This window comes from Quercus lobata, chromosome 2 (genome assembly GCF_001633185.2).
Source record: "Quercus lobata isolate SW786 chromosome 2, ValleyOak3.0 Primary Assembly, whole genome shotgun sequence".
NCBI classification, from domain to species: Eukaryota; Viridiplantae; Streptophyta; class Magnoliopsida; order Fagales; family Fagaceae; genus Quercus; species Quercus lobata.
Window position 1 is genome coordinate 95,238,536 of NC_044905.1, and position 12,085 is coordinate 95,250,620.

The following is a 12,085-nucleotide window of genomic DNA, read 5'->3' on the forward strand; positions in this document are numbered from 1 at the left end:
TGATGAATTTATTCATTTAATCCCATTAAATATATTTATTTGGCCTTCCTAATAATAGCCTAATGTATTTTCTTACATCTATGCATATGCTTCATAACCTAAATTATTCAAATATGAGAAAATTATTTTCCTCGTTATTTTTTTTTAACTTCCATCACTCATTACGTTTTATTGCCTAAGGTAAAACACATCGATAGTGGCCAATGACTAACCCATTGGTGTGAGCACCGGATTCGATCACCTCAAAATTATTCAAACCTAACCTCTAGTTTATCAAAGCATGATATGTGTTACAGTCATAAAAATACCCCCTAACACTTTCAAAAAACACTTATTAGTTCATTAGAAATCTTCCACAACCTAAAAACATAGAGAGCATGCAATCCAACAATTAGATTTTTCTAATATATAAACTGTATTAATTTTTTTAGTGAGAGTTATAGTTATTGACTAAAACTGAGTTTATAGCAATCTACAGATTCTACTCTTTACTTTTTGTAAAAAAATAAAAATAATAATAATAATAATTTAAAATCTCAAAAATAAAAATGATCTTCCAAATTTTTTTTTTTTTTTTGGGTATAATATAAAAATTACTCTATTTGAAAATTAGCTTCAATTTCAATTTTTTGAATTTTTTTTTTCATACAAAAATCATCCTACAAAACAGAACCTAATATTCTTCCTTTCCGTATATATTGGTTTTGGAAAGTTCTTTTCCGTTTCGGTTTTGGATTATTATAAAGTATTGATTTTAACTAAAGTAGTTAAGAAAGCGATTCTAAGTAAAATCGAGCGGTCAGAAAAACGCCACGACATAATAAAAAACCCTAAGATCTCTCCTTAACCTCACATAACAGAACATCTAGGGAAGACTATAAATATGCCTCACTCCTCACTCTCTCCCTGAAACCAAAACAAAAGCTCTCAAAATCTCTTTCTCACTCACATTGATTCACAGCCTTAATCTATATTCTTTCTGAAACGCAAGCTGTTTTGGTTCCAAAGTGGGGAAAGAAAGACTACAAGTTTACAATCATTGTCATTCGGGTTTCACTCTTTTACGACTGAAAGGTTCGTTAATTTTAAAGAAAATTTTTACTCTTTTTTTTTTTTTTTTTTTGGTTCTATATTTATGGGTTTTCTTTATTTTTCTTGTTTGAATTTTTCTGGGGTTTATTGCAAAAAGGTTTTGTGATTTTTCGAGTTTGGGAATTTCAAATATTGCTAGGTGAATTTTTTTGGGTTTCCGGGGTTTTCAAGGGTTTTAGAGGTTGGGTTATTTTTAAACAATTTCTGATTTTTTTTTTTTTTGAATTTTTTTAATTTCCTTTTGCCGTTTGGGTTTTCTTGATTTTCCTGGGGTTTGTTGCGAAACGTTTTTGTGATTTTTCTTTTAGAAAATCCAACATTGTTATCTGAATCATCTCTCTGGTTTTCGTAGAACAGAGCAATCATTGGTGTTTTCTGAAAAGTCTCACATGGGTTATCTTGATCAAGGTGTGCCCATGGAATCTTCGAAGAAGAGGAAGACTAGAGGTGAAGGATTGTCTGTGGCTGAGACATTGGCCAAGTGGAGAGACTATAATGCCCAGCTTGAGTCTTCTGGTGGTGATGTGAAACGTACTCGTAAACATTCCAAAGGGCCAAAGAAGGGGTGTATGAAAGGAAAAGGAGGGCCTGAGAATTCAGGGTGTAATTACAGAGGGGTTAGGCAAAGGACTTGGGGTAAATGGGTTGCGGAGATTCGCGAACCAAATAGGGGAAAGAAACTCTGGCTTGGGACTTTTGATACTGCAGATGATGCTGCCTCTGCTTATGATGAAGCCGCTAGGGTGATGTATGGTGCCTCAGCTAGACTCAATTTTCCAGAGAATGTTTCCACTGTGTCAGGTCCTACTCCTGCAGGATTTGAGGCTTCTGCTGATGAAGAAATTCATTATGCTGTCACGGAAGCTGCTAGTTTGGTGGAGATAGACGTAACGGACGAGTCTACAGCTATGCCAAGTACAAGTAGTTTGGTAAAGGAAGAATCTACTGGAGATAATGGACAGAAGGAATTGCTGGCTTATTCTGAAAATGAGTTATTTGATGATGCAGAACTTATGGCACTATTCGAAGATATTCCTCTTGACTTCACGTATTCAGTACTGGATTTTGGTTTTGATGTGAATCAACTTGGATTCCCTGACAATGAAGCTGACATGCCAAGTTTGGTGGACACAGAAGGAAAGGATGAGCTTGTAAATGAATATTTTGATGTGGATATGGGATAACTTGGGATAGGGAATTTAGCTTGTTGACTTCATGTAAACAAAGTTTTGATCATTATTTGTATACTTATTGAAAAGTTTTGGTAGGTATTTGTATTTTCTTACCGATTCTGATTCACTATATAATTGTTCATTCTTTTTTTATCTCACCGTTCTTTTTTTTTTTTTTTACCTCAACTGATAGGTTGCTCTATGTTTCTATAATTGCCTGTTAATGTGTTTCTATAATTGCTACATGGTAGAGGTAGTGTTAACTCTGAATACACATTCCTATGGTTGGTGATGCTGTCAAGATCAGTTATTTTTTATTTACGTTTTTGTTTTGAATATTTAATGATTTTTTCAAATGGTACATTCGGGAATTTTGATTGTTATACTAGGTTGTTTGATGTGTTTTGGTTCAAGATGTTCATCACATCTGGAATATTCATTAACTGCATTTGAATTAAAAGCCAAGTGTGAGGATAAACAGAGGAACTAAACTGGGATGGCCTTGAACTAGGAGATTAGTATTGAAAATGTGTCAATTAGTCTATTTAGGTGCTACTGTCAAGTAAATGAGATTGATGGTTCATTGTGGATGCTTTGTGGTATAGCTCAAAAGATGCTAAGAGCTTTTGTATTGCTTGTATATTATCGTTTAAGATTAGGAGGAGCCATACTATGGCCTCATCAGTATCCGTTTGAGATGATTAATTTTGTTAACTTATTTTATTATTCAGCTTATTTTTATTACTATTCATAACCCTACTACACTTTTTGATACTATTCATAAGTCCTACTGTACTATTTCAATTAACTTTTACTTTTATTTGCAGTACTTTTAGCAAAAAGTTTTCAATTTCAGCAAAATAAGTGGTTTCCAAACAGACATTTAGTATATTTGTTGCTTGATTTTGAGGGTTGCTGATGTGCTGATAGAACAAAATAAGCCGCTGGTTGGTAAAATGAGTGTAAAAGTACTTTATTTGGTGTATCTATTTGTTTTCTACGAATGCAGTTAGACATGAATTTCTTATTTGTGTGCATGTGTTTCTTTTAGACATGAATTCATTTCTTCTGAGTCAGATCACATACCCACAAATTCTATAACCCATAGTTTATTGTACTATTATTTACCTGCTCTGCTAAAGTTGCTTTCTAAGCCAGGAGCATAAGTTTTAAGATAACTTTGTGAATCTTTCATAAAAATTGAACCTTTCTATTGAGGTGGAAGCGGTTATTTGGTAGTTTCAGTAAGGATACTGGTGTAAGTGAAATTAGCTGATCATTGAGTCTCCACCCACTACCACTCATGCACACTGAGAATATAAAACGAGGTAAGAAAAACCTCCCTTGATTTTGCAATTTCTTCTTTCACCGGACCTTCCTGGCATTGTTTCTAGGAGTCAAAGATGGCCATAGCATCACATAATGGCATGAGATCTATGTTTAATGCAAAATAATAGCTATGTCTCTTCACTCTTGAAAATTATATATAGATCACATAGTAATTTGTTTTGCTTGAAAAATAACTTGGGTAAAACTAAAAGTTCATTTTAAAGAAAAAATAGTATATAAACTAAATAAACCAAAAATAAATAAATTCTGAGGCAAATAGAAACATGTTTGATCACTCAGTAATTAGCTTTTGTTCGTCAGAAGCACTCACAACTAAAATGGCTGTCCACAAGGTAATTTGTTATGGAAGCTCTCATGGGTTTTATGTCAATGAATTTTAATTACACTAATTTGTCATAAGATTAATTTGTATTATTCTAATGAAAATTACTAAAGTTACGATTAAATTTGAAAATTAAGATTTAGAGTCCTAGTATTGGCTTTTAGCAATTTTAACAAATTGATCGAGTTAAGTCTAAGTGATAATTAGCCAATTACAATCCAAAAAGGATAAAATAATAAATGGGAAAAACTCTTTTGAGGCCGAACCTGATAAACTGATCTTCTTCTTCTTTTTTGATACCATAAAAAACATAAAGATACAGGACACAAGTTAATTTACATAAGATTTGGAGAGAGCCAACAATAGTGGATCGGAAATTTTGCAGCTAGAGAAGCTACTTCTAACACATTACACAGGGTAGCTTTAGGTACAAAAATGGTGTGAAAAGTTAAACCCTATTGTGTTAGAAAGTGCAGGTTTGTCTCATCATAGTTTGTTCTAGCCACCTTTGTTCAATCCTTTTACAATCACTGAGAATCTAAATTTGTCTAAAACCAAGGTCTTTAGCTTTTATTAAAGCCTCCATGATTACATTCTGAACAGCTGCTGCCTGCTGGATAAGTTATTGAAACACTTCTCGCTCCCACACCAAAAAAGCCAACCATGTTGGAGTGGGGCACAAGACCATTCTCGTCTCAAAAAAAAAAAAAGGCCCAAGACAATTAAAAAATTCTGTTGGAGGCTCTAGTTATTTAACTTGTTTACATGATGTCATTAACAGAATCTCATATATACTCACATACTACCTTGCTTTCAGAGCTGGCAACGACTTCATAGATTTCTTATTTTTCACAACTTGGTTTTAACTTTTAAGAATCGTATGGTAGCTAGAAGAGGTGCCAAAAAAATACTACCAAGCGAAGAAAAACAGAAACAATGTATAATTTTACAATCACAATTTACAAATAGTTCAACTAGTTGGTACCATCTACTATTTTTAATGGAGATATTCATGGTTCAAATATTCCCTCTCACATTCTAATTATCAAATTATGAAAAAAAAAAAAAAAACTGCAAATAGCTCTAATTATTCATCAAATTCTGATTTAATTTTTTTTATGGTGGTAAAGAGGTTTGAATCATAGATATTTCTATTAGAAATATCAAGAGGTGCCAATTGCACAAGAAATAATTATGGCTTTTGAAATTAAACATATCACAATAATTTTAAGTAGGGCTTCTAGATTTACCGCAAATAAGGAAAGAAATCATGTAATCAATTTTAGATTTAATTTAAAAATAAAATAATAATTGAAATAAAATTAAATAAAATCAATGAGCAATAATCCTTTCTGAATTGGTTTGGTGTTGGCACCAAAAGGAAGCCAATTGAGTTACAAGGCTTCAATTTTTTTTTTGGTTTGCAAAATGTGATTGCTAAAATACTTTAATCACTGGTATAGAACTTATCTGTTTTGTGGGCTAGGAGAAGCCAAACATGAGTGATCAAACCCCCACCTCGCCTTAGTTGTTCAGCATGGTACTCCATTGGACAGTTACTTGCTGCATAGCACAACATCTCCACCCACACGCTGCAAATGATGTTCCATTTGTTCTCCTTGCTCATCAAACTCCTGGCGAGTCTTTGTGCATCTTTTAGTACATGCCAATCAGATGTGACCACGGTTTCCTTTCTTTTATCCAAGTCTGATTCTTCAGGAAGTTCTTCCGTCCTGAAAATCCTACAAGCTTCTCCTTCACCTTTTACTAAGGATGGTCTAGTTCTTAAAAATATCATGAGTTCGGTGTAGGTATGTTGGAATATGATATTTGCTGTGGTGGAGTAAAACATGTGAGGGCGCATTACAAGAACATACATCATGTAGTTTGATAACAATTTACCCATCTCAATTTGAGAGTTTGTAACACCATATTGAACATCTGAATGGTAACAAATGTCTGTTGCAATGTGCCATATGGTAATGCTCTTATCAAAATCTCTCTTGACACTCCATTTGAATTCATCATTGAGGCATCCATGCCTTTCAAGTGCCCAATGACCTCTTTGTGTGACAGGCTTTGCTCTTCTTGCATTATCTACCTCTTTCATTTCATGCACTATAAGTTCTTTCAATTTGTTAGGGAATTCCACACGTGTCCTACTCCTGGTCTTTCTTAGCTCCATGTCGATGCCACTAAACTTGATGATCCTACTATATTTCAAATGCTTGTCATGAAGACAAAAGCTCAACAAATTGAATTGTCCCAACAAATTGGACCATCTTTTCCACTCACTTGACTTTGGGCCAAGTACTCGCAAGCATTGCATCACCACTGGCATGTTATGGTACCTCATCATTTTGAGTATTGCCCACTCTGTGAAAGGTAGTAGTATGATCTGATAAAGCTCAAGAACAACTCCTCCAATCAGCAACACATAGGTGAATACAAGATATTGAAGTTGAACTTTAGCAGAGGCATGGCTAGATAAGATTGCTAATCCACATAATGTAGAAACTAAACTCAAGAAACTAATGATACGGAGAATACAACCTTGCCATGTATATATAATAGGTGCCTTCGTATAGAGCACATCATACATGAAGCCAAGTTCAGAATCTGTAATTCTAAAGACATCCTCAGCTGAATATCCATCAATGGACATCCATTGAAGAGACTGATCATATAAGGGCTTGTAGAGCCAATTCTCAAGATGAGGCTTCAAACAGCTAAACCGATAATATGCCTTTAAGATCAATTCCACACCAGGATTGCTTTCTGGTAATTGTCGTAATAAAGTAGGAACATTTTCTTCTTGATCAAATTCTGAAATACTTATGCCAGATTCACCTGTGAGTGCTGTACTCAGAGCCCATACTGTCTCTCCATACTTACTTATACCGGCCAAAAACATTAGCAAGAAAAGAAATGAGAAAGAACAGTGCTTATTCCAAAACCGAACAATGATCAAAATTACCACACCTACTTGGATGAGTAGGCCAAGAAATTGCCTCAATCCCAGACGATTGTCTTCGATTGAGAGGGCAGTTATGGTATCCGGGCTTCCAATTTGCACAAAGATCAGTGGTGCCAACAACCCTTTCAGTTTCTGTTCACTCAGATCAAATTGCTTGGTATCTATGTCAGTGAGCTTGCCTATAGCAATCTTTGCAACATAATTGGACAGCAAGTAAGCTGACCATACTGCAAATCTTATACCAATGCCAGGAATGTATCTTCTGCGGCTACCAAAGATGGTGAGGATGATTTGCAAGACAAAGCTTACTAGTACTAGCACTTCGATGTTCCAGTCCACCCATAATTCCTTAAAGTAACCTACGCTCACCATGATCTCTCCTTTTGACAAATAGTAGAAATGCTGCAAGAAGATGAAGAAAGCTTTAATTACTTAAAAAGTATTGGCGAAGTACATCTACGAAACCTATATACGTGTAGGAAAATTATAAAATTATTATAAATTTAAAAAGCTTATAAACTTAAGCGACAATAAATATGTGTTTCATGGCTGCGTTTGCGTTTTCTTTTTTTTTTTTTTTTTTTTTTTGACTGGCGCTTTTTGTACTGTTCATGATATATGAACCACTATCAGAGCACTCACAGCAGTGGAGCTAAATAGCTATATAGCTATTTTAGCCCCACCAAAATACAAAAAACAACACCACAGCAGTGGAGGTATAAGTAAAAAATTTTAGCTTCTTGCTACAGTACACATTTATAAATAGATGTGTACTGTAGCAAGAAGCTAAAAAAATAATAATATTTTATTACACTTCTCATTAAAATAATATTTCATTTTTTTCTCTTTCCGTTTACAGCTCATCTCTCTCTCTCTCACGTTACTTCCCTCTCTGCTCTCTCAGACCAAAGCTCCTCTCTCATCCCTTGAATCCGTCTCGCCCAGTCCTCCACGCCGCCGACCCAACCTCTCCCATCTGAAGCTGATCTGCACAAAACCCAAATGCAAAAACCATCGAATTATCGAAATTGGACAAAGACCCATTACTCAAAATTGAAAAACAAGAAATGGGTAAGCGTGAAAGGAGATAAACTCACAGAGGATGGTTGTCTTTCTGGCATTGTCGAGGCCGAGAACGAGGATCCGAGCTTCTCGGTTTCCAAAGAGAGTAGAGAACATTTTCGTAAACACAATACCCATCTTGAGAGATTAACTCTTAGTGAATGAAAATTCAGAACAGATCAGAAAGGTTTTGATTTGATTTTGGTTTGGTTCTTCTTTGAGATTTAAGATCTCAAAGCAGAAACGAAATCGCAATGGAAGATGCAGAGCGTGGAAGAGGAAACGTGAGGTCACCACTCTCTCCGGTGCTGAAGATACAGTAGCCGCTTCTTCTTCTTCTTCTTCTTCTTCTTCTTTTTTATTTTATTTTATTTTATTTTTATTGTTTAATGCCTATGGGTTCTATAATTCCTGCACCTTTGAACAGAAATGGTGATTTGTGTGGTGGTGTTTTGGCGGTGGTTGTGGGTGGTTGTTCATGGCTTGCTAGTTGTTGGGCGGTTGTGCGGTTGGGGTGGTTGTTTTTCGTTGGCAGGGGTTGTGGATTGTGCGAATGGTTTATGGTGTTTTTTTTTTTTTTAAGTATTATTTTATTATAGCAGATATATTATTATATTGTGATGTTTATATTATTTTATTATGTTGAAAGTTAAAATAGATCTACTGCTGTAGTATGTGTGTAGATAAAATAGATAAAGTAACTTTTGATGGAGCTAAATTGTTAAAATTTTAGCTCCACTGCTGTGGATGCTCTAAGGCAAATGTACAGTGTTTAGAGAGTGAACAGTAACCCAAAAATTATTTTTTTTTTATTGTTTTCAGCAAAAAGTTTTCAGTTTTCAGCAAAATAAGCGGTATCCAAACACACCTTAAATGTAATTGTTATAGTTCGACTTAAACCATTTTAAAAAGAAATTAGTGATTCTCAAAAAAAAAAAAAAAAAATAGTAACACAATAATTTATAAAATTTATCCAATATATTTGAAGTCCTTTATGCCTCTCATAAATAAAATGAATCGTTTTAGTATCATAATGTCACTTATAAAATACTTTAACTTTTATCACAACTAACTTACTTGTCAGACTGTAATTAGCTGTATATCACTTTCATATAAACCACTACTCATAGTATGCCATGTGGATAATTGTAGCATTTTATATGGTCTTAGAATTTTTGAAATATATATAATTGATATGTTGCCCCCAGCCTATGAACCGACCATAATAAAGAATTGCAATTAATATGAATGTCGCATTCCATTCATCTATTGTGAACTAGCTACCATCATTTAATTTTTTAGACTAAAAATATAGAAAATGATTTAGTTACAGACCTTCTTTTAGACTAAAAGATAAAGGACTAATTTAGAAATATATTTTCCAATATCATCTACGATAATCATTACATCCATTACTAAAAAGAAAAGGGGAGGATTTTAAAAATAATAAATAAATAAAACTTAGTTATTTTTGCCCCCTCAGACAGAAAAGAGGAAGCAGGTTGTTAAAATATATATAATTTGAATGAGGACAACAGATTAATAAGTCTCTCCCACTTTCAATATGTTTGAAAAAATAATATTCAAAAATAAATATAAATCGATATAGTAATGAATGCAATTAGTAGTTCATCAACAACATAATAAATAATTAGTTTAATTACTTTTTTGTCATATATTTGAAAACTGATATGGTTGTTGAAATTTAAAAACTTACATATAATATATCTAAAATCGCTTGATATTTAATGCCTTTGAGACTTTTTTTTTTTTTTTTTTGGTTGAGAATAATTAATGGTCTTTGAGACTCTTATACAAATGATAATAAGGTTTTAATTGCATAATATATATGAATAATTTTGCATAAATGTGAATCCTCAATCCTATCGTTTTTTTTTTTTTTTTTAATTTGATAAATGTGAACACTTAAGGGCATCTTTTTGAACACTACTTCATTGTTTATTATTTTTCCTTTTGTCACATATTACCAAACTATCACATATGTTCATAAATGTATAAATTAAATAATATGTGTATTTTTGTATATTTCTGAATCCTAATGGATTCATATTTTATTTTATAATATTTGATCAATTATGTGGATCTTATGGCACTACCTCATTGTTAATAATTTTTAAACTATCACCTATGCTCATAAATGTAAATATCTCTTAGTTTTTTATTTTATTTAAATCTCTTAGTGGGTTTAAAAAAAAAAATTCATGTTAGATTGTATAGTACTATATGTTGCTATAGGTCAATTAAATCCATCTTAAAAGATAAAGACTTAATTAATTAGGGTCTGGATTAATTCAAAGTCCTCTAAATCAATGTATAAGAAATTAAAGTACAACCACCTGCAAAACCTAAGATTACTAAAGACATATGCGCAGCTTAACATTAATATATATAAAAAAATCACATAATTTAGAGAGAGAATAGCTTTATGATCAAAATGAAACTAATATAATTTTGAGAATTCGGTAACAAAATAGTAACATGTTAGAACCTTGAAGTTTGATGAGCACCCTATCATAGTTTAACAAAATAGTAACATTCCGTTAGTACTAATCACGCTCGCTACTAAAATTCTTGCTCTAATTCAACTTCTCTTATCTAATGAGTTTGGATTACGCATCTCGTTGCAAGGCCAACTTTAGCCTTTATTTTAGGCTTTGCATATTTTTCAATCGCTTCCTACAATTAGTCTATTTCAAGGCCTGCGTGCAGAAACTGGGATAAAATCATAAAGTGCAAGGGTATTATACTTTTTCCTTTTTTCCTTCTGGATAATAAAAATTGAATGAGCAATGGTCTTTGAAGTGCTTGTTATTATTTAATAGATTTAGACCATTGTGTAAATGTAAACTTTACCTAGAGCACCAAAACATGATAAAGCTTCCAAACATAATCTCAAATATGAAATAACAAATTAAGATGGTTTTTAAAAAAAAAAAAAAAAAAAAGCCTAAACATCACAATAAGTTTACAAGAATGATGATGAAAATTTTAAGTTAAAAATCAGTAAGCAAACCTGAATATATAGTTGAGTCCCTGCCCCGACTAGGAAGCTACACAGAATTAATGGTCGCTAAGAGCCAACAAGAAGATCTACAAAGAAAAAAAAAAAAAGAGATACTATATATATGGATAAGAACTTTTGATAAAGGAGTGCATAGATTTTGAATAGAAGTTCGCAAAGAACTGAAAGTTTCTCCTTCACTTGCAATGCTTATAAAATTAAACATAGGGAAAGAAGAGTGAATTTAACCAAGAAAGGAAAAGTAATGCACTTCTACAGGGTTTAAACACCTTCGCTTGATTTGGAAGACGTTTCTTCACTCAGATAGGCCGTACTAAGAGATAAACGTGTTAACCTTTTTTTTATCCGTTACTTGCCTGCATGGATATGCTTTCATGTGTCTTCAATTGGAGGAACTGCTAATTATTCTTACCTTCTAATAATGTTTTGCTTACGTTATCAAAAAAAAAAAAAAATGTTTTGCTTACATATTGTGTACAACAATTCTTAATATTAATATTATTATAGTTGTTTTTCTTTTCTTTTTTGCTTTGCCCTACCGACATCTTCCCCGCACACTTTTTGTGGAAAAAGTAAAAACATTCCAAAAATATTCAATAGTATACGTGTGGGAATCTCAATCTTTATATATACTAATTACTACTAGCCTCATCACACACGTTTCGCGTGTGTGATAAGGCTTTTTTTATAAAGAAAAAAAAAAACTTGTTTTTTTTTATTTTATACATACAGTATAATTTTTATTTTGAGAATCTAATTTATAAGTGGATAAAGTAATTTGAAAATTAACAGGAGAGTGGTCTTATTATTTAGGCAATGTTTTAGTGCAATGTTGGGGTTTTTTTAAACTAATTAAAAACATGAGGATTCTAAACAAAGAAAACTTTTTAAATAGTAGTATAGATAAAAGTAATTTTCAAGAATGAATATTTCAAAGAAGGGTTTATTATGTACTTCTCCCTTTAAATTTGTTTAAGAGAACTGTTTGCAATTACAGCTTGGTGCTTGTTTAATTAATTAGTTACCACGTTTTGCGTTTGTGATTTTAAAACCTAATTTAATGCCTT

The 12,085-nt window shown here is 32.6% G+C and overlaps 2 protein-coding genes across 2 annotated transcripts; one reads left to right on the plus strand and one right to left on the minus strand.

The window, feature by feature from the left end:
• Positions 1–1,050: 1,050 nt before the first annotated feature.
• LOC115974165 (dehydration-responsive element-binding protein 2A-like) lies at positions 1,051–2,282 on the plus strand. The gene is made up of 2 exons (XM_031094394.1): positions 1,051–1,074; positions 1,450–2,282. Exon 2 carries the CDS (start codon positions 1,482–1,484, stop codon positions 2,274–2,276), a length of 795 nt encoding a protein of 264 aa, XP_030950254.1. The 5' UTR covers positions 1,051–1,074; positions 1,450–1,481; the 3' UTR covers positions 2,277–2,282.
• A 3,088-nt stretch (positions 2,283–5,370) lies between these two features.
• LOC115960062 lies at positions 5,371–11,044 on the minus strand. Its single transcript, XM_031078760.1, has 2 exons — positions 11,010–11,044; positions 5,371–7,315 (listed from the first exon to the last, which is right to left on the minus strand). The coding sequence occupies exon 2, from the start codon at positions 7,283–7,285 to the stop codon at positions 5,384–5,386; it is 1,902 nt and encodes a 633-aa protein (XP_030934620.1). The 5' UTR covers positions 7,286–7,315; positions 11,010–11,044; the 3' UTR covers positions 5,371–5,383.
• Positions 11,045–12,085: the final 1,041 nt, after the last annotated feature.

Coding starts and splice junctions, on each gene's coding strand:
- LOC115960062 (XM_031078760.1), bottom strand. CDS start 7,285: ATGGTGAGCGTAGGTTACTTTAAGGAATTATGGGTGGACTGGAACATC.
- LOC115974165 (XM_031094394.1), top strand. CDS start 1,482: ATGGGTTATCTTGATCAAGGTGTGCCCATGGAATCTTCGAAGAAGAGG.